The 23,381-nt window shown below is 46.5% G+C and overlaps 1 protein-coding gene across 4 annotated transcripts in view; it reads right to left on the bottom strand.

Moving 5' to 3' along the window:
* Positions 1-22,391, bottom strand: part of DGKH (diacylglycerol kinase eta) — a 110,124-nt gene extending 87,733 nt beyond the window's left edge. For 2 of the 4 annotated variants that reach the window (XM_087967579.1, XM_087967580.1), the window contains exon 1: positions 22,054-22,390. In XM_087967579.1, coding sequence (XP_087823705.1) covers positions 22,054-22,224 — 171 coding nt within the window. In that variant the 5' untranslated portion in view covers positions 22,225-22,390. Of the gene's footprint in view, positions 1-22,053 lie in introns of all 4 variants that reach the window. The other 2 variants (XM_087967581.1, XM_087967583.1) reach the window with 2 other exon arrangements.
* Positions 22,392-23,381: the final 990 nt, after the last annotated feature.

The following is a 23,381-nucleotide window of genomic DNA, read 5'->3' as shown; positions in this document are numbered from 1 at the left end:
GGCATCCTCCCAACTGTGGGTGCTGCGTTATCCTTTGAAAGTCTGCAATTTATCATCCTGGCCTGCCGTGTTAATTACTTCAGTGTGGTTTGTATTGGATTTTTTTATTTCTAATTATCTTTACTTTGGGTTCGGACTGCATTTCTTCTAGACTGTTTTTAGAAGAATTTGATATCCAGCCGAGGATAATTGGACATTAGGGCCAAAGTTGGAGGCATTAAAGGGAATTTGTTCTACTTTGGTGACTTTGTTATTTTTGTGTCACACCCTGGGTCATCACAGTCGGCAGTTCGGCGGTTCAAATCCCTAGCGCCACGTAATGGAGTGAGCTCCCGTTACTTGTCCCAGCTTCTGCCATCCTAGCAGTTTGAAAGCACGTAAAAAATGCAAGTAGAAAAATAGGGACCACTTTGGTGGGAAGGGAACAGCGTTCCGTGCGCCTTCAGCATTTAGTCATGCTGGACACATGACCACAGAGATGCCTTCGGACAGCGCTGGCTCTTCGGCTTTGTCACGGAGGTGAGCACCGCCCCTTGGAACCGGAAACAACTAGCATGTATGTGCAAGGGGAACCTTTTTTTTACCTTTACCTATGCCGACCTATATCGGCACCCAAAACTCGGAGCTGACCAATATTTCTATTTTTCTAGAAAAATCTACCAGCCAAATGTGACTTACGCACCCGGCAGAGAACTGGAATGAAACACAATTGTTGCAGGAAGATAAGGACTTCTTGGGGAGGGGGAGGAAATGACTCCTATTTTCTAATAATATAATAAATAACTAATTATAGCATCTAGGGCTGGTGTTTACACACTCAGAAGCTTCCTCTTTTTTCCCCCCAGAAAAAACAAATTGATTCCATCACATTAAACCAAGCAACAAAAGAGAAGCATGAGAATTGACAGAAGCGATTCTTCCCACCGAGAAAACAGATTACAGCTAGATTTCTACAACCCCGATGGAGCCCAAAATGGGTGTCGCCAAGCGAGAAATTGGTTCAGTGAGTTTCGCCTCCATTTTACGGCTTGCCTTGCCACAGTTGTTAAGTGAATCATTGAAGTTCTTAAATGGGTTTGATCAACAGTTGGAAAATAAAACAAATTAAAATGGACTAGATGGATATCTAAAGGAATAAGATTGTTAAAAAATAGATATATTAAATAATAGTTAAAATGTGATTATTGTTACATTGGTAAGAAAAGTATTAAATATAATTGTAAGCACAAGATTGAGTCTGTCGTCTGCACCTCTGTGTATGACTATTGAAAATGTAGTAAATAAAGTCATGTCCTGAGTTTATAAAAGTTCCAGAAATTAGTTATTTGCACCAATATTTCCAAAGAATTACACTTAATAACAGGAAGGATTCTATTTCTTTTTAAACAAAGATCTATTCCAACTCATAATCAATTTGACCTGCTGTCTCTTAACTTTAATTGTGATTTTTAAAAAGGCTAGTAATCTTAATTATAAGAAACCATTAGGGCTACAGGATAAACGATCTGGTCTGGTTTGGTTCTGCAACCCAACTGGACAGACACAGACTCCAGAGAGTAATTAGGACTGCAGAAAAAATAATGGCTACCAACCTGCCTTCCATGGAGGAGGACAAGTATCCTGCACCCTGAGTCAAAAAGAGGGCTCTGAAAATAGTTACAGACCCCCCACATCCCGGACATAAACTGTTTCAACTCCTCCCCTCAAAATGATGCTATAGAGCCCTGCACACCAGAACAACTAGACACAAGGGGAGTTTTTTTCCTGAACACCATCACTTTGCTAAACAAATCCCTCCACACTGTCCAACTATTTACAAAGTCTGCACTACTATTACTGTTAATCTTCTCCTCACTCCTTGTCACCCATCCCCTCCCACTTGTGACTGTATGGCTGTAACTTTGTCGCTTGTGTCCTTATGATTTATATTGAGTGTTTCCTAGTATGATTTGATTGCTTGTTGTACCCTATGACTATCATTAAGTGTTGTACCTTATGATTCTCGACTCTTGATGAATGTATCTTTTCTTTTATGTACACTGAGAGAATTTGCACCAAGATAAATTCCTTGTGTGTCCAACCACACTTGGCCAATAAAGAATTCTATTCTCTTCTCTTCTCTTCTAAGATATATGTACCCAGTCGACACACGGGTTGAAATGAAATAGAATTATTGTAAAATATAAAATCAAAATAAATTTCCAAAAAGAAAAAAAGAAGTTCTTAAATGAGTAACACAGTGGTTAAGCAAATTGGGCTACTCTGTTGACTTATGATGATTTCAGAAGGTTGTCAGAAGGTTGCAAACAAGGATTGTGCAGGGAGGGGGCTCCAAAAAATTTAGCAACCGGCTCTCTGCCCGGTTGCTGGGTGGGCATGGCCAGGGTGGGCGTGGCCTAGTTGGCCCCCTGCACCATGGCGGGGGGGGCGTTTTCACCCTCCCTGGGCTTCCTTGAGTCTCTGGGAGGCCCATTTTTCGCCCTCCCCAAGCCTCTGCATGTGCCCTGCATTTACCTGGGATCCCAAATGGGCCGCGTGGAGATGCCTGGGAGAGGCGGGGTGGGGTGGGCGGGGCCAGGCAGTCATTGCAACTACTGGTTGGGAGAACCAAGTGTAAAATTAGCAACCGGTTCCGGAATCATCTGAACCGGTGCGAACCGGTAGCAGCCTACCGCCTGGGATTGCGTGAGCCCAGGATCCTGCAACCGTCATAAGTATGAGTCGGCTGAATTTTGATCACGTGGCCATGGGGATGCTACAATGGTCATAAGTGTGACCAATGGTCCTAAGAGCCTTTTTTTTCAATGCCATTGTGACTTCAAACGGTCACTAAACGAACTGTTGCAAGTCGAAAACTACCTGTACTGAATTGTGATGACCCAAGGGGCGTGGCACAAAGGTAACCCAGTCAGATAATCAGTAGGAATCCCTTTATTATCTCCAACTTTGCCCCCAATGTCCTGGTTACCTTCTGGGCTGGAGAAAAACTCTCCCAGGAACAGCCTTTGGCTTGAGAGAATCAAGTCCAGAACATGGTCAACAAAAACTGTAACTTTAAGTCCAATCAAGGCAAAATGAGGTAATTAGTCTGGCAGGGCAGGAGGAAGAATTCCAGACATGAAGGCACTGCAACCCGGTTGGGAAGACATCAGGAACACAGACAACCAAAGTCAACACAAGATAAACTCACATTTGCTCCCAGGAGCTGCCACACTCAGCTTGCATCTCTTTTAAACTCCCTTCCCAGCTGTGACTAATGAAGGGAATCAGGGCCCTTTCCTCCCCCGTAAGCCACGCAACCCACATTGCTCCCTTCTCCATTCCTCCCTGCATGCCCTAGGATGAAGAGGGGGTGGGCCTGGGTCTTCCTCTGAACTCCCTCTCCCTTGTTCTACCTCTCCCCTGCTCTGCCCAGCCGGACTTTGCCCTTTCCCAGCTTCCTCCACAGCCAACGGAGCCCCACTCTCACTCCCTGTTCGTCTTCCTCCTTGGATTCAGATTCCGACAGGGGCATGACATGAATTGTGAGATCAAACAAGAGGCTTTTTGATGCCTGGTAGCAAAAATATGATTTATTTATTTATTATTTTTTTGCATCATTCTGCTGCTGAGCTACATCAAGTCAATGGCCAACTTTAGAGAGACGTCTCCGTGAAATAAAAAAAAATCAGAATAGAGCTGGAAGGGTCCTTGGAGATCTTCTAGTCCAGCCCCCTGCTCAAGCAGGAGGCCCTGGCCTAGACCATTTCAGAATAATGACTTCCCAGCCTCTTTTTAAAAACTCCAGTGATGGACCGTCACCCACAACTTCTGGTGTCAAGCTGGTAATTTTTCTCACTGTTAGGAAGTTTCCCCTTAATTCCAGATTGCTTCTCTCCTTGATTAATTTCCATCGTTTGTCGCCTTGCCTTCCAATATTTTGAAAAAAAATAATAAGCTGACCCCCCTGTTCTTTGTGGCAGCCCTTCAAAATACTGAATAAACTGAAATAAATTGAAAACGGGCTCTGCAAAAAAAAAACTACATTGAAAAGTGTTCTGTACAAGTCAATTTACATACTCGTAGCCCCGCGTCGCGATTGGTTAAGGCGCGCGGCGACCGGATTGGTCGGCGAGCCGCACTGATTGGTCCGCTGCGAATCCCCGCGATTGGTGGAAACTAATCGCGGGAGATTCAAGCGGTGTCATTGGTCACGCGACCGCCGCGGCTCGAGAATAAAAAGCCGCAGTTTTTCCTTTCAAGCTTAAGCTGTATCAGGAGCCAATAAAGAGCTGAAACCAAGTCACTGACTCGAGCTTCCTTTCTCGACGGACACGACACTGGCGGCGAGGATGGGATCCAGAGAATAACCACCGAGCACGTGTCCCGAGGAAGACAAAGGACCGACGAGATGGCCAGCATGACCCCACCAGCACCCTTCAACCCCGCTACCGAGGACTGGGAATCGTACACGGATAGATTCCTGATGTTCCTCGAAGTAGCAATTTGAAGGATGCGAACGGGCAGAAGAAAAGGGCCGTCTTCTCACACACTGCGGGCCCGCAGTGTTTAAGATGGCCAAAGCCCTCGCGAAGCCAGAGGACGTGAAGGCGATGGACTGGGCCGATCTCGAGCCACTCCTTCGGAACCACTACGCCCCGCTGTGCCCATCCTCATCCGGCGGGATGAGTTCTATCAGCGAAACCAGCGGCAGGACGAGAGCATTAGCGACTTTATAGCCGCCTTGCGAGACCTAGGGGGATGTGCGAGTTCAGGGACCTGGACGATGTCCTCCGAGACCGCGTGGTCCTAGGCCTCAGGGATCAGGCACTAAAAAGTCGACTGATGGCGAAAGGCAACATCGACCTCGGGACGCCCTGGCCGAAGCTTCCGCAGCCGAAGCCACCCGGAAGTCAGCAGCCAGACTTCGGAGGGCAGACAACGGGGACCACACTGAAACCCCCGAGACAAGCCGGCGAGAAACCACCACACACCACGGGGACCTGGACTCCGCCTCCGATACCACGGACGAGGAGGAAGACGTCCACCGACTACAAACAGGACGGGACCGGCGAGATCAACGGGGTCGTAAGTCGGGGAACCAGTGCGCCGGGTGCGGGGGAAACCACTTTCGATCCGAGTGCCGTTTTATCGACGCGATCTGCCGGCAGTGCAACAAGAAGGGCCACATCGCCCGAGTCTGCCGACTCAAAAGACACACAGCCCCGCCGGCGAGAACCAAGCAACCGGGGCGAGACGACACCCCCCCGAGAACCAGAGATCGCCAAGCCGACTATCGCTGGAACCGAGACAACCGAGGACGACGGAGCGGGGAAGGCCGACAGAGAGAAGAAACCCACCAGACGGTCACCATCGGCCATGCCGAAACCACGGATGCCCGGAAGGTCTACGTGGAGGTGAGCATCGAGGGCGAACCATGCCGGATGGAGGTAGACTCCGGATCCTACCTCTCCATGGTCGCCTGGAAAGAACTCAAGCGCCTGGTGCCAAACATCCAGAAAAGAGGACTGGAGAACCAGAAACTGATCATCAAGGACTATCAGGGGAACCGCATCCCCGTCATTGGGACCGGACAGTTCATGGTGACCTTCAAAAACCGCACTGCGAAACTTCCCTGACTATCGTGGACCGGAACCGACCCAGCCTTTTAGGACTCCAATGGTTCGCGCCACTCGGGATCGAGGTCACGGGAGTAAACCACACCACAGAGGCCGACTGGGAGCAGCAGCTGGCGAGGGACTTCCAAGAAGTATTCGACGGCACCCTAGGCAAGTACAAAGGGCCCCTATCTCTTTTAGCCTAGACCCAAATGTCGCCCCCATACGCCTAAAACCCAGACGGGTGCCTTTTGCACTCCGGAAGAAAATAGACGAGCAGATTGACAAACTCGTCAAACAGGGGGTTTTGCAGCCAATCGACCACGCCCGGTGGGAGACCCCTATAGTCACCCCAGTCAAACCAGATGGGTCAGTAAGGATCTGCGGGGACTATAAGGCCACCCTCAATTGCGCCTGCAACAAAGCGCCTACCCCGTCCCAGTAGTGCAACACCTATTACACTCGCTGGGGGGCAAGGTCTTCTAAGCTCGACCTGGCGCAAGCCTATCAGCAACTGCCGGTCGATGAAGAAACCGCCGAGGCGCAAACAATAGTCACCCACCGGGAGCGTTTGCGTTGTAACCGACTCCAGTTTGGAGTCAGCGTAGCCCCCAGGAATTTTCCAGAGCCTCATGGAGAGACTGCTGCGAGGAATCAAGGGGTGGTCCCCTATTTTGACGATGTATTGGTGTCAGCAGCCAACCAGAAGGAACTAGAGGGTCGCCTAAGGGAGGTACTAGAAAAATTCAAAGGGCCGGGCTAAAGGTGAAGAAAGAGAAATGCCAGCTATACACAGAGCAAGTCGAGTTTCTGGGGTACCTCCTAGACCGACATGGCATCCACCCAACCGGAAGCAAGGTCAAAGCCATAAAGGAAGCCCCCACACCCAAGAACAAAACAGAGCTGCAGGCATTTCTGGGACTGCTAAATTTTTACAATGTATTCTTGCCCCAAAAGGCGACCGCGGCGGAGCCTTTGCATAGGCTCCTGGACAGGACGGCCAAATGGACCTGGGGAAACGGGGAGGACACCGCATTCAAGAATACCAAAGACCTGCTCACCTCGGATGCCGTTCTCATTCAGTATAATGAGACCCTACCCATCGCCGTCACATGCGACGCCTCACCATTTGGCGTCGGCGCTGTCCTCAGCCATACACTCCCAGACGGAAAAGAAGCACCCATCGCTTTCTTTTCAAGAACACTCAGCAAACCCGAAAGAAACTACAGCCAATTAGATAAGGAGGCACTGGCCATCGTCGCGGCAGTAAAGAAGTTCCACTGAGTACCTCTACGGCCGCCGATTCACCCTCATCACGGACCACAAGCCGCTGCTAGGCATCCTGGCGGGGAACAAGGCCACCCCGAACATCCTATCCCCCAGGATGACAAGGTGGTCTGAGTTCCTCGCCGCCTACGACTACCGGCTCACACACAGACCGGGTAAGACGATCTCCCATGCAGACGCGTTGAGCCGCTCGCCGCTTCCCGACCTGACGACGATCCAGCTCCCACGGCGACCACCCTCAGCATAGAGACATTGCCGGACCTACCCATAACCGCGTCAGACATTGCCCGAGAGACTAATAAAGACAAGCGTCTGGCGCGGGTATTACATTGGGTAGCAAAGGGATGGCCAGAGAAAGACAGCGATGATGCATTCAGGACATTCCGAAACCGGCAAACAGAACTGTCACTACAGAAAGGTTGTTTGTTATGGGGGACAGGGTGGTCATACCGGAAAAACTGCAAGGGAAGGTATTACAATTATTACACGAAGGGCACCCGGGGATTGTGAGGACTAAAGCTTTAGCCAGAAGCTATGCTTGGTGGCCAGGTATGGACAAGGAGATCGAGGCCTGGGTAGCCAAGTGCTCGCTGCCAAGAAACCAGACCAAATCCCCCGCAGCACCAATTTTAGAATGGGAAACGCCCAGGGGACCATGGTCGAGACTCCATATAGACTTTGCCGGGCCCACAAAAGGGAACACATTCCTCATCACGGTGGATGCTTACTCCAACTGGCTGGAGGTAAGCAACATGAAGACCACCACAACAGATACGGTAACCAAGGTCTTAAACAAACTCTTCGCAACCCACGGTCTCCCGGATGTCATCGTGTCAGACAACGGACCCCAGTTCACCTCGCTGGAATTCGAAAGATTCCTAGCGGAACGAGGCATCACGACACGCACTGACAGCGACGGCGCATCCGGCCAATGGTAGGGAGCAGAACGGATGGTTCAATTTACAAAAAGAACCCTCCAAAAGATCGAACACGGGACATACAAGAAAAAATAAATAAATGCTCCTAATACAACATATCACCCCTAACACAACGACTAACAAAAGCCCGGCAGAATTACTAATGGGGAGAAAACTAAGGTCACCACTCGACAGACTACACCCCACATACAACCCGGAAAAACCCCCGGACTCATCTAGCAAGCACCGGGTTTTTGCACCAGGCGACAGTCTATGCAAAAAACCTTACCGGAGACCCACTATGGGTACCGCAACTATAACCCAACTGACAGGACCCCACTCCTACCGGCTACAGACAACCGATGGACAAACATGGAAACGCCACATCGATCAAATAAGATCAAGAACAAAAACACAACCGACACGCAACCAAACACAGACGACCCCGATAACACAAACCAAGAGGGGAGGGAAGACACAGAGGATCAAATAGGAAATAACCAGCACATACTCACCAGTCAACAGCCAGCCCGAAGTCTCACCAGGAAGGAACAGCCAGGCCAGCTCAACCAGCCCGGAAAGACCAGGCAGGAGCGCGGCGAAAGTCGCAGCTCGACCAACCCGGGTAGACCGGGAGGGAGCTGCAACAAGAGGCCCAGCGACACCTTCCAGGGGGTTCCATCGACAGGGCCAAGAGAAACAGAAGTCCCGGCCGAACCGGCCGGGAACCAAACAACAACTAAGCTGCGCAAGTCAAGTAGACAAGTACGAAGCCCCGCCTACCTACGGGACTACGTTACGTAGGACCGAACCAAGAGGGGAGGGTGTTCTGTACAAGTCAATTTACATACTCGTAGCCCGCGTCGCGATTGGTTAAGGCGCGCGCGACCGGATTGGTCGGCGAGCCGCACTGATTGGTCCGCTGCGAATCCCCGCGATTGGTGGAAACTAATCGCGGGAGATTCAAGCGGTGTCATTGGCGACCGCCGCTGGCTCGAGAATAAAAAGCCGCAGTTTTTCCTTTCAAGCTTAAGCTGTATCAGGAGCCAATAAAGAGCTGAAACCAAGTCACTGACTCCGAGCTTCCTTTCTCGACGGACACGACAAAAAGGAACACCGAATCCCTCAACCCTTTTGTTCCAGTCCATGTCAGCATGTGCTGATTATTTTATCCGGCTTTCATATCCTACCCGAATAAATTATCTGGGTTACTGTTATCATTTCTTCTTCTGGATCACGCTTTTGCTATTGTGGCCTGTTTCCAACAGCAGCCAGCAAAATCTGTTCGCGATAAGAAAGTGTCAGACATGATCTGCCCATTCCTTGATCTCAAGCAACCAGTTTCAGAACAAAAAGAATAATAATTCTTGCCAAACGTGGTGGTTTCATTCTATGATTGACTGTTGGAGTCAGTATTTATAAACTACTCCAATCTGGCGAAGGAACACCCTGCTGATTATCATGGGTGGTATCTATTAACTTTTAAAAAAACTTTAATTCTCTCTTCTGCTGCTTTGTTTTCAAAGTCCTCGCTTCATCATTTAAGTAAAAAGCTTTTTGTTTTTTGGTTTTTTAAAAAATAATAATTTTTATTAAAGTTTTACAAATTAAAAAAAAACCACAAATCATGTTTACAATTTTTGCCATTCATTGTAGCATCGGTTTTGCCATCTTCCATTATTCATGACTATATACATATATACATTATTCATATTTACCTTATACATTATCTGTTATTCCTGTTATCTATCCAAGTATACAAATTCTCCCAGACCGTATAGAATTCTCTTTTTTCCTTCTCTTGCAACTCCATAGTAAGCTTATTCATTTCCGCACAATCCATAATTTTATGGATCTAATTATCCCTAATAAAAACATTTCTGGTTTGAATTCTATTTTTTCATTTCTTATTTCTTGCACCCAAAGCTTTTTGTAATTAGGAATTCAAGTCCTGACTTACAATTTAATTGGGTCAGTAGAAACCTTTGATGCCCAGACTTTGTTTAAAGACAGTCTGTTTATTATTACCGTTTTATAAAACCTTAGTTAAGGCCACACCTGGAATGCTGCATCCAGTTTGGGTCTCCCCATTACAGAAAAAGATGTTGGGACTTTGGGAAAAGAAGAGCAACTAAGATGATCAAACATGAAGAACAGTTGCAGGAACTGGGTATGTCTAGTCTAATGAAAAGAAGAACTAGGGGAGACATGATAGCAGTCTTCCAATGTCTCAGGGGCTGCCCCAAAGAAGAGGGAGTCAAGTTATTCCCCAAAGCACCTGAAGGCAGGACAAGAAGCAATGGAAGAGAACTAATCAAAGAGAGAAACAATTTAGAACTAAGGAGAAATTTCCTGACAGTTAGAAGAATTAATCAGTGGAACAGCTTGCCTCTAGAAGTTGTGGATGTTTCATCACTGGAGGCTTTTAAGAAGAGACTGGACAACCCATTTTTCTGGAATGGTATAGGCAGGGGTGGGTTTCTACCGGTTCTGTCCACCTCTGTAGAACCGGTAGCTCTGAAGAGCAGCAGACATAGAACCGGTTCTACGTCTGCTGATGTTTTTTGCTCACCCGCCCACCCGGGCTCTTACCTGATCTTTATTTCCTTGTTTTTTTCAACTTCAGCTGCTGAACGAGGCACAGCTGCAGTTAAAAAAAAACAAGAAAAGAGGGCTGTTTCAAAGGCTGCTTCTCCGCACGGCAGCGTGCTAATGAGGATTTACAGGCGCGCGGCTCGCAGCATGCAGGGAAGCTCGTAAATCCTGAACCGGTAGTTAACCCTGTCGTATCCCACCCCTGGGTATAGGTTTTCCTGCTTGAGCTGGGAGTTGTATTAGAAGACCTCCAAGGTACTTTCTGGTTCTGTTCTGTTCTATTCTGTTCTGTTCCGTTATACTCCACTCCACTCTTCATTCCAATATTGTATTCTATTCCATTCCGTTACGATCCATTCTATTCTATTCCTTATTCTATTCCTTAGTCCATTTCTTATTCTATTCTATTCTACTCTGTTCTGTTCTGTTCCTTATTCCATTCCTTTACTCTACTCTACTCTACTCTACTCTACTCTACTCTACTCTACTCTACTCTACTCTATTCTTTCCATTCTATTCTATATTCACTCCATTCCATTCTATTCTACTTTCTTCCCTCCTTCCCTTCTCCTCCTCCTACTCTTTTGTTCTGTTCCATTCCATTCCATATTCTATGCTATGCTATGCTATTTCCTATTCTATTCTATTCAAATTCTATTCTATTCCATTCCATCCCATCCCACCCCACCCTAGTTTTGACCTAATTGTCTTTCTGCATTTTTTGCATTGCTCGTGAACAGATATGGGACAAAACCGGAAAGAAATACATGCCTTTCCCCCTGCCAAAGAATTCACACCCCTAGCTCATCTGAAGGGAAACTCAGATAGGATTTTTCATGGGCTAGAGAGGGGAGGGAATCCTTCAGTCCTTTTATCTTGACACCAGTAGTGCTCCGAAAAGTATTACGCGTAGTGTACTTTGAGTGTGGGTGAATTCCTGATGACTGCCTTGACTTGTTGCCTCCTGAAATGGAACAGACAAGATTTTTGGAAGTGGTTTGTCCTTGCCTTCTTCTTGTTGATGACCCCCACTATGTCAAGGACCTTGGAGTTCTCGTCTCTATTGATCTAAGGGCTAGAGCCCACTGTAACTACATCGCCAAAAAGGCATTAAGAGTTGTTAACCTAATCCTTACGTAACTTTTTCTCCGGTAATATTGCACTACTTACTAAAGCATACAAAACATTTGCTAGACCAATTCTTGAATACAGCTATCAGTCTGGAACCCGCACTACATATCGCATATTAATACAGTCAAGAAAGTCCAGAGATATTTCACGAGAAGAGTCCTCCACTCCTTTACCTGCAACAGAATATCTTATGCCTCCAGACTTGAAATTTTAGGCTTAGACAACTTGGAACCACGCCGTTCGGTCCGACCTAAGCATAGTGCATAAAATTATCCATTGCAATGTCCTACCCATCAATGACTACTTCACCTTCAACCACAATACATCAGCACACAATAGATACAAACTCAGGGTAAACCGCACCAAACTTGATTGCAGGAAATACGACTTCAGCAGAGTAGTCAATGTCTGGAATATTCTACCTGACTCTGTGGTTTCTTCCCCAAACCCCAAAAACTTTAACCTTAGACTGTCTACTATTGACCTCACCCCTTTCCTAAGAGGTCTGTAGGGGGCGTGCATAAGCGCACCAACGTGCCTACCGTCCCTGTCCTACTGCTCCCTTTTTATTCGTATCCATTTCATGTATTCATAATCAATTTTATACTTATACCTGTTATCTAATGCTTGCTTGACAAATACATTTAATAATAATCATCACCATCATCATCATCATCTTGTGGGACTTCAGAATTCAGACGGACAGGCATTTGGTCCACAACATAACAACAGTTGAAAAGAAAAATGTTTGGTTCATCGACATTGCAATACCTGGTGATGCAAGAATTGAAGACACGCAGCAAGAAAAAAAATCACAAAGTATCGTGACTTACAAATTGAAGTTGAGCAACTTTGGAAAAAGAAATCGTGTGTTAACTCAATTGTAATTGGAGCCCTTGGAGCAATACCTAAAGGTCTGCCTCGCTATTTGGAAATCCTGAATTTATCAGACTTGAACACCCTGATTCTACAAAAAAAACACCCTGCTTGGAACGGCTTATATCCTCCGACACTACCTGAACAGTTCCTAGGTCCTTGGTTAGGACTCGAGCTGTTGAGCTACCAACCAGCCCCAAAGGCTGTGAGTCTCACCAAACATTAATAAAATAATAATAATAATAATAATAATAATAATAATAATAATAATAATAATAATAATAATAATAATAATAATACCAACGCATTCTCATCCAGTTGGCTTCATGCCTAAAGCAAAACTAGAATTCCACATCGCCTGGTTTCTAGCTTGGCTCTTTAACCACTAACAGCCAAACTGGTTTTCTTTTGCTAAATTACGAGTGCAAAAGTGCTGATCTGAACTGCCAGCAGCAAAAGCTTATCGAGGTTGTCAATTCTTTATAATTGCAGCTTTGTAATTTTTTATAATTACAAAACTGGCAAGGACCGATTTTCACCACCCGAAATGCAAGGTATACGTTGGCCTCAAACATTCGACAATTTGTAGATTTTTTTCCTCCCCCAGTCTCTACATTGTATCTCGGATTTGGTTCCCAGCTGCAGATGGCAACGGCTGAAGCATCTGGCCAATTTAAAAAGGGAAATTAGTGAGAGGGGGAATAATGGAATATATGAAATGGAATTTGAATGAGAATAGTGATTTGAAAATAGTGATTAGCATAAAAACAATGTATTGAAATATTGATTAATTAAATAATGGAAATATGGAATCTAATATGAACAGGCTTATTACTAATAGAGTTTTAAGGATTTGTTAAATGTATTAAATGTGATAATAAAAGGGTAAGATGGCTCCCCTCAGAGAGAAATAAAATTAAGAGCAGATATTTTGAAAATTAGACAATGAAACAGGGTAGAGAAGGGAGAGCAGCTTAAAATGTGGAAGTAGATAGGAATAAAGATTTGAGAGAGGAATATAAGAGGTGAACTTAAAAAAAATGGTTAAAGAAAAAACTCCACTCCCATTAAATTTATTTTGATCTTTTCGTCTTCCTACAATGTAATAAAGATACAATTAAAACAAGAATAGGGTTGGAAATAAGAGAGAAGGGGAATAACGGAATATATGAAATGGAATTTGATTGATTGTTAAAGTGGTGATCTAATATGAATAGGACTAATATTAGTAGAGCTACAAGGATTGGTCAAATGCATTAAATATGATGGATAGAACAGAACAGAACAGAACAGAATAGAATTCTTTATTGGCCAAGTGTGGTTGGACACACAAGGAATTTGTCTTGGTGCAAATGTTCTCAGTGTACATAAAAGAAAAGATGCATTAATAATGTTTTATCTGTGGTAAAAGGAAAGATGTATCTGATGAATGAAATGTTACATTAAAAAGAAAATATATTTTGGGAATATTCTTGGGAACTGTAGTGGCATAACTTGAAAGTGAGAATTGGGATGGAATTGGAGGGAAAATAAGGGTATACAATTCCTTAATAATAAGATGGTGTAAGAAAAAGAAATTAGAATTTGAATGAGGGTGATATTAAGTATATTTGAATAATATGAGGATTAACATAAAAGAACTAATATAATAAAATATTGAATATATAAATGAATAAGAGATTATAATGGAATACAAGGATAGATATTAAGGTTGGAATGAAATAAGAATATGGAAAAAATAGTGAATATGATTATTAATATTGGATGTAAAATATTGGATGTAAAATGTAAAACACCCAGGTGTTATATTGTTCACACACTGATATGTATGTAATATAAAAATGAAAAACTTTGGAAAATTAAAAGGGAAAAAAATGTTTTGGTTCTTCCTCATCAGTTGCTTTACTACATTCTTGGGGGGAAAAAATTCTGGGGTATTTGAAAACCAAAATACTCCTCAGTCGCATTTAGGTTGGCCCCAGTAAAGGTGTTTGGCAGCACCTTCTGACTATCATTTTTTAAACAGGTCTTAGAAACAACTGTGCGATGCAATCACATATAAAGAACTAGCTCGATACCCGTGTTTCACTACGAAACTATGTGGTCAGGCTTAGTTTTTGGGGAGGAAAATAAGGGGGGGGGAATTCTGCCTCTGCCTACCAACATCCATTGGTGTTCATCTGGCTAGCATCCTGTCAGTGTCAGAGAGTTGAGGGCTGTTTGGAAACTGAAATAGTATTTGCTGTGTGAGCAAGGAGGAGACAGCAAGGAGCCTAGGCGTGGCTTAGCTCAACTGTTCTGTACTAAAGCTGCTTGCTGCTGTGAAACTGAAACTGAAACACCTCTGCTTGTGTTTTGCATTTGGAAGAGATTTCTTTTTTTCGGGTGTGGAGGGGGAGTAGAACTCCTTAGCATCAGAGCGTGTTAATAATAATAAAAATATGGGAAATACTTAATGCTCTGATGGTCATTTCAAAAAAAAAAATTCTTAGTGAGCACCTAGAAGCCAAGAGGAACCTATGTGCCAAATTTCAAGTTTGTAGGTTTTACGGTTCTGGAGATTTTGTGATGATGCATGAGGGATATTTTGCTTTTATATAGATAGATTTAGAAAATTTATATTTCCACTACTCACACCTCAAGGTGGCTTACAAGGCCCTAAAAACACAATAGAAAAGAAATAGAAAATAAGAAAAATAATTTTTAAAAAATAAATATCAGAGAGGAAGGGACTGAAATTTCTCCTACTAATTTCCCGGTCTTAAAAATGTCTATCTCCTTCCTTCCATGAAGAATTTGAAAATGCTGCCAGGGAACAAACTGTCCTCAGAAACTGACATTGTAACCCCCCCAATTCTTCTACGCAAGACTGAACGGAAAGCAAACATCAAATTCTGGTTCTGCTCCGAATCCAGCTATACACAGAAGAAAAAGAACCTCCGTCCGTTCCAAAAAATGAGCTGTATTTCAAAGCTTGGTGTAGAGAGAATTTTATTTTTTTATTTTTCCACATCGCAAGCCAATAGTCCTCATTTTTCTCCATTTACGTTTTATCAGATCACGGGGTCTTTCTCCCTCAGAATTAAGACCATCAAGGCTTTGATGTAAAAGCCAGGAATGGGGCCCAGTTTGTCCCTCGTCTTCGAAAGAAAAAAAACAACAAGAAAAATCCAGTTGCTTCCTGAAAAAGCACCTTGGGGCCAACCATGACTTGGATGATGGAGAATCTCTACAGTTTTAGCCACACAATTTGGGATAAACACCCTTGGAATGACATGGGAATCGATTGCAGGAGGGTAAAAAAATTGCAGACTACAGGAGACCCTGAGGACACAGATAAACCTCCAAGTGGCCTCAATGACTCTCTAAGAGGATGGAAATGACCAACTGTCTGCAATAAATCCTTCCATTCCCCACCATCCGATCAGAAATGAAGAAGCTTCTTGGATGTTTTGGATGTTTTTTTCTTCAAAAGAAAAAACAAGAAAGGTCCAGTTGCCTCCTGAAAAAAGAAGCATCTTTGGGACAACCAGGACCTGGAGGACTGAGAATCTCTACAGATTTGGGACCATCGTAGTTGAGCAAACTATGACTTGAGAAACAGCTGCAGTATAAGAGATCCTCCACTTACGACCAAAACCAGGATTGAAATTTCAGTCGCTGGTGGTGAGTGAAGTCAGTTCTATCCAATTTGACGATCCTTTTTTGCTAGGGTCGTTCAGTGAACCTTGTGGTCATGAAGCAGACCTGGCTTTCCCCGTGGACCCTTGCTTGTTGGAAGCCAACTGGGAAGGTCTCAAATGGGGGACCATGGGATACTGGGACCCTGCAACCCTCAGAAATCTACGCCGGTTGCCAAGCACTCAAATTTGGATCAAGTGGCCACAAGGATTCTGCGATGGTCGTAAGCGTGAAAAACAACCAGGAGTTACTTTTCCCCCAGTAGTGTTGTTCAGTCTGAACAGTCATAAGTTGAGGATTACCTTCTCATTAAACCAAGACTTCCACCCCCAGCAGGCAAGGAATTGGATTGTCGTTATTATTATCAGAATAGAGCTGGAAGGGACCTTGGAGGTCATCTAGTCCAATCCCCTGCTCCAGCAGGAGACTGTACATCATTTAAGACAAATGGATGTCCAGTGTCTTCTTAAAAGCCTCCAGTGATGGAGTGCCCACGACTTCTGGAGTCAAGCAATTTCACTGGTTAAAAGAATTACAGAATAATATTTAGAAGGGACCTTGGAGGTCTTCTAGTCCAGCTCTTTTCTCAAGCAGGAGACCCAGTACCATTCCAGACAAGTGACTGTCCAGTCCCTTCTTAAAAACCTCCAGTGATGGAGCACCCATGATTTCTGGTGGCAAGTTGTTCCACTGGTTAATTGTCCTCCCTGTTAGAAAGTTTCTCCTTAGTTCTAAGTTGCTTCTCTCCTGGATTAGTTTCCACCCGTTGCTTCTTGTCCTACCCTCAGGGGCTTTGGAGAATAGCTTGACCCCCAAATCTTCTTTGGGGCAGCCCCTCAGATATTGGAACACTGCTCTCATGTCCTTCTTTCCTCTAGACTGGCCCAACCCAAATCCATGTCAGTTGCACGTTGCAGATACTTCAAAACTGTTCGGGAAACTCTTTAATCCTACTAGACCTCCTTCGTCCCTCTTCCTCTTCCACGAAGCCTCCGTGCCTCCGTCAGCATTTGTGATTATTAATCACGGCCAATCTGTGATTATTATGATTATTATTATGCGATCGCTCTGCTAAACAACTCATTCCCACAACACTGTCAAACTATTTAGGAAGACTGTATTATACTATTCTTCTTCTCATCCTTCCTATTACCTCTCTCTTCCCATTTATAACTACAACCCCATTTGCTTGTATCTTTTACAATTTGTATTGTTTTATTTGTTCCCTAGTATGATTTGATTGCTTATTAGTAACCTATGATTATCACTAAGTGTTGTATCTTAGGATTCTTGATGAATGTACTTTATTTTTTCCTTTACGTACACTGAGAACATTTGCACCAAAGACAAATTCCTTCTGTGTACAATCACACTTGGCCGATAAAGACTTCTGTTCTATTCTATTCTAATTTTAATTCTATTCCATTCTGTATTATTCTATTCTATTCTAATTTTAATTCTATTCTATTCTAATTTTAATTCTATTCTATTCTGTATTATTCTATTCTATTCTAATTTTAATTCTATTCTATTCTAATTTTAATTCTATTCTATTCTGTATTATTCTATTCTAATTTTAATTCTATTCTATTCTGTATTATTCTATTCTAATTTTAATTCTATTCTATTCTAATTTTTTCTATTCTATTCTGTATTATTCTATTCTATTCTAATTTTAATTCTATTCTATTCTGTATTATTCTATTCTAATTTTAATTCTATTCTATTCTGTATTATTCTATTCTATTCTATTCTAATTTTAATTCTATTCTATTCTGTATTATTCTATTCTATTCATCATGGCTAATCTGTGATTATTAATTATGGCCAATCCTACAACAGGCAAGCAACCACGCACCAAGAGAAAAATCCACACGAACAGCTACAATGTTGGGTGGACCAGGCGAAGCCCACACTGACCGTCCCGGAACGTATGTCCCCTTTTTCTTAGAACAGAATAGAGCTGGAAGGGGCCTTGGAGGTCCTCTAGTCCAGCCTGCTGCTCGAACAGCAGAACTTATACCCTCTTAGACAAGTGACGGTCTAGTCTCTTCTTCAAAACCTTCCTTGAAAACGCCAACAAAAGGATGAAAAACTTCGACAGTTTTGCCGTCCCAAAGAGAGAGAGAGAGAGAGAGAGGGAGGGAGAGAGAGAGAGAGAGAGAGAGAGAGAGAGAGAGAGAGAGAGAGAGAGAGAGAGAGAAGACTGGACCAGTGGTGGTATGCTACCGGTTTGGCCCGGTTCAAATGAGCCGGTAGTAAAAATCACTACCTATTCCCATGATGGCGAACCTCTGGCGCGCCATTTGTGCGGGCACACAAGCCCCAACCAAACTTACCTGCACTGCGCATGCGCACATCTCCCAGCTGATTTTCGGACCGTTTGAGGCCTTTTTCGCCCTCCCAGAGGATCGAAGCAAACCTCTGCAGCCTCAGGAGGCCGAAAAACAGGCCTTCCGGAAATACCAGAAGTGCCTGTTTTCAGCCTCCAGAGGGCCTCCGGAGCCTGGGGAGGCCATTTTCAGCCTCCTGGGGGCTTGAGGGAAGCCTCTGCAGCCTTTGGAGGCCAAAAAAATGCACCCTTTTTGGCACTGAAATATCGGGAGTGCCGAAACGGGCCCATTTTTCGGCCCCCCGAGGCTGCAGAGGCTTCCCTCGAGCCTCCAGGAGGGCGAAAAAGGATTCAAACGGGTTGAAAATCAACTGGGAGGTGCACGCATGCGCAGTACAGGTAAGGGGGCGGGGGGTTGCACAAGCATGTGCAGGGGGAGTGCATTGCATTGTGGGTGCTGGCATGTGCACGCTTTCATCACACCACACAGCAAAAAGGTTCGACATCACCGACCTATTCGATCACCCACCGAACCAGTAGCAACTAAGGTAGGATCCCACTACGGCAGTGATCCCCAACCTTTTTTATGCCGCGGCCCGGTACAGCATCAGCTGGCGCCCGCCATCTTGTTTTGATGAAAAGTGCTTCCGTGAGCTTTCACCGGAAAAGCTCACCGGAAGCACTTTTCATCAAAACAAGATGGCGGCGCCCAGCAAACCAGCGCCCGGTAGGACTTGTTCCACGGACCGTACCGTCCGCGGACCAGTGGTTGGGGACCCCTGCACTACGGGACCGAACATCCAATTCTCCAAAGTTAGCCTCCTTTTCGAGGAAGGAGAACCACGCAGGCATTCCTCGAGTTACGACCATTCATTTAGCAACCGCTTGAAGTTACAAACAGCCCTGAAAAAAGGGGACTCAGGATTATTTCCCATGATTAAGGACCACGGTAGCATCTCTGTGGTCAAAAATTCGGACTCTTGGCAACTGACTCATACTTATGATGGTGGGGGCATCCCAGGAGGGGTCATGCGATCTCCTTTTGCGACCTTCCGATGAGCGAAAACAATGGGGGAAGCCAGATTTGCTTAACGACCATGTCGCTAACTTAACAAATGCCATGATTCACTTAACCATGATGGCTAGAAAAGTCGTAAAATAGGGCGAACTCCCTTAACCCATGTTTCACTTAGCAATCTAAATGTTGGGGTCAATTGTAGTTGTAACTTAAGGACTATTTATCTGTAAATCCATCTGTCTATCTACCTACCTACCTACCTACCATCTTCTTCTAATGACCCCATTAAAAGGAGTGGAGTTTGGGCAACTGAATGGAGCTGAGTATTTACTGGCCGGACGCCCTTCCCGTCACCAACACGGAGTTATATTCAGTAAATATATTCATCTATCTATCTATCTATCTATCTATCTATCTATCTATCTATCTATCTATCTATCTACTTCTTATGACTTCTTATAATCCTTTGCAGGACGGACTCTGGGCAACTGAATGGAGCTGAGTATTTACTGACCAGATGCCCTTCCCATCACCAACACAGAGTTATATTCAGTAAATATATTTGTCTGTCTATCTATCTATCTATCTATCTATCTATCTATCTATCTATCTATCTATCTATCTATTTCTTTTAATGACCCCATAATCCCTTGCAGGGTGGAGTCTGGGCAGCTGAATGGAGCTGAGTGTTTACTGGCCGGATGCCCTTCCTGTCACCAATGTGGAGTTATATTCAGCAGATATATTCCTTCCTTCCTGTCTGTCCATCTGTCTATCTACTTCTAATGACCCCATAATCCTTTGCAGGGTGGAGTCTGGACAACTGAATGGAGCTAAGTATTTACTGGCCGGATGCCCTTCCCATCACCAACACAGAGTTATATTCAGCAGATATCTGTCCGTCTGCCTGCCTGCCTGCCTGCCTGCCTGTCACCAAATCATCTCTGGTGTTGCTGGTGGTTCAGTCTTAGGCCAGCCCAGCTCTTGCCACTTCCTTGGTTTCCATCCTAGCTTTTTGGGGGACCCCCCCCCCCCAATAAATGCTCTGGTTGAGCAGCCGGTTAAAGAGGTTCACGGGAAACTCAGCCCTGGGGTCCCCGAGGCCGTGAAGAAAGGGAGCGTGGCTTTTAGCCAAGAAACTTACCACGCTGGCAAGCGTGGAAAGGTGGAGCTAGACTCCCAACTGGCCAACGCAAGGCGCAGCTACTCCCCCCTTGCCTTGGGCTACTACTCTTCGATCCTTTCCAGCTACGGAGACTCTCCATCGTCCAGGTCATGGGGGTCCCCAAGGTGCTTTTTGCAAAAGGCAACTGGACTTCCTTGCGGTTTCCTTTCCTCCTTCTCACCCAGGAAGGTTTTTTTTTCCAGTCCCTGCTGTATTTTTAAGGTGCTTTGAGGAAACTTTTTGACCTGGAAGGATCCCACAACCCACAACTCCATCCCTCCCAGATCCAACACAAGAAGAGAAGGCCCTGTGCAAACTTCCACTCTCTTTCTTACGGGGTTCTCCCAGATGATTAAAGGCCTGGGGAGTAAAACGTGTGAAGAACGGTTGCAGGAACTGGGTCTGGCTAGCCTAGAGAACAGAAGGACCAGGGGAGACATGATAGCAGTGATCCAGTATTTGAGGGGCTGCCCCAAAGAAGAGGGAGTCAAGCTATTCTCCAAAGCTCCTGAAGGCAAGAGAAGAAACAATGGTTGGAAACTAATCAAGGAGAGAAGCAACCTGGAATTCAAGAGAAAGTTCCTAACTGTGAGGACAATTAACCAGCGGAACTGCTTGCCACCAGAAGCTGTGGGTGCTTCATCACTGGAGGTTTTTAAGAAGAGACTGGAGAGCCACTTGTCTGAAATGGTATAGGTTCTCCTGCTTGAACGGGGTTGGACTAGAAGACCTCTAAGGTCCTTTCTGTTATTCTTGTTATTCTGATTAGTTTGCCTTCAGAAGTTGGGAGTGGCTTCATCACGGGAGGCTTTTAAAAGACTGGACAGCCCCTGTACCTTTAAATGGGATAGGTTCTCCAGCTTGAAGAGAAGAGGGGGTTGGACTAGAAGACCTCCAAAGTCCCAACTCTTGTTATTCTGAATAGTTTGCCTTCCGAAGTTGGGAGTGGCTTCATCATGGGATGCTTTTCAGAAGAGACTGGACAGGCCCTGTACCTGTCAAATGGCACAGGGTCTCTTGCTTGAGTAAAGGGGTCGGACTAGACGCCCTCCAAGGCCCCTTCCACGCGCGGCACAACCTGGAGCGCCATCCGCCGGGGCCAGGCGAGCCAGAGCTCCGGAGGGCAGGGCAGGAAGCAGAGGCAGGCAGGCAGACCTGGGTCACCCTCCCCCCACCCCCCTCCCCACCAGCGCTGCCTGCCTCCCGGACGCGGGGAAGGGGAAGCCGACGGGGGAGGGAAGGGAAGGGAAGGGAAGGAGGCGGCTGGGACTCCTCCAGCTGCGCGCAACCGGACAGGCAAGCAGGAGAGGCGGCCGCCCAAGGCAACCAGGCGCCGCCGCCGCTGCGCTCAGCCCCGTTTTTCCCTCCGGGGCAAAGGAGCAGCCCGGCCGGTCCCGGGATGGGGACCTTCCCCCCGCACCCCAATTCCCCTCCCCTCCAATCCCGGGGCTCACCTTGCTCCGGATCTGCCCCGAGTGGAGACTTTGCGGATGAGTTTCTGCGGTCCTTCGGGCTCCCCTTCGCTGTCCGACGACTCTTCGGCCGGGGGCGGCAGCGCCCCCGGGGTCCCCCGGCGGCTGTTCCCGGAGCCCGGCGCCGCTCAGCCCCGCCTCGACCCCGGCCATCTTCCCTCCGCCGTCGGCCGGCCGAGGCGCAGGAGACCCAGCCCGGGCACGGGAAGCGGCGGCGGGGCAGGAGCGCGTCAAGGCGGCGGCGTCCGACGGGCGCAACAGCCGCTCCCTGCTTCTCCTCCTCTTTTTTCTCCTCCTCCTCCTCCTCCTCCTTCCTCCTTCCTCCTCCCTCTCTTCCTCCTCCTCCTCTTTTCTCCTCCTCCTCCTCCTTCCTCCTTCCTCTCTTTTTCTCCTCCTCCTCCTCCTCCTTCCTCCCTCCCTCTCTCTTTTCTTCTCCTCCTTCTTCCTCTTCCCTCTCTTTTTCTCCTCCTCCTTCTTCCTCCTCCTTCCTCCTCCTCCCTCTCTCTTTTCTTCTCCTCCTCCCTCTCTTTTTCTTCTCCTCTTCCCTCTCTTTTCTTCTCCTCCTTCCTTCCTCCCTCCCTCTCTCTTTTCTTCTCCTCCTCCTCCTCCTTCCTCTCTTTTTCTCCTCCTCCTCCTCTTCCTCCTCCTCCTCCTCTTCCTCCTCCTTCCTCCTCCGCCCGGGCTCTTTGCTCTTCCCTGGGCGGAGATGGAGGCGGTGGAGGGGGATCAAAGCCGAGGAGGAGCGGCCGCCACCGCCAGGCTCCAACCCGGCCCCGCCTCGGCTCCCAGCGACCGCCTCTGCCGGCTTCCGCAGCCGTCGCCGCCTCTTGTCGGGGAAGCCGCGCAAGAGCCGGACGCGCAGAAGGCGAGCAAGTGGCGGACAGGGGAGGAAAGAGGAGGAGGAGGGGGGCGTCTTTGCAAGAAACCCGGCCGGGGGTTAGGGGTGCGAGGGAGGGAGGGAGGGTGGGGACCCCGCCGGCTAGCTTGCCCCGGCGCAGGGGGACCCGGGCACGGAGAGGGAAGGGAAGCGGTGCGCAAAGGAGGGCTGGTTTCCAAGAGGCTAGGAGCGTGTGCGCTTATTTGGGAGAGGGGCGCAAGAAAGCGAGGTACCCAGGATTGAACATCTGGAAGAAGGGCTTCTGGGGAAGCTGGGGGGGGGGCTGAATAGAGCCGGAAGGGACTTTGGAGGTCTTCTAGACCAACCCACCTTGCTCAAGGTTTTTAAGAAGAGATTGGATTGTCTGGAATGGTATAGAGGGGGAGACCCTCATCATTTCAGGCAAGTGGCTGTCTGATCTCTTCTTAAGAGC

Source organism: Notechis scutatus, chromosome 5 (genome assembly GCF_049901735.1).
Source record: "Notechis scutatus isolate UNSWTSFEM ecotype Mainland chromosome 5, rNotScu1.2, whole genome shotgun sequence".
Taxonomy (NCBI): Eukaryota; Metazoa; Chordata; class Lepidosauria; order Squamata; family Elapidae; genus Notechis; species Notechis scutatus.
Note: the sequence above shows the minus strand (reverse complement) of the source record. Positions and strands in the feature narration are given on the sequence as shown.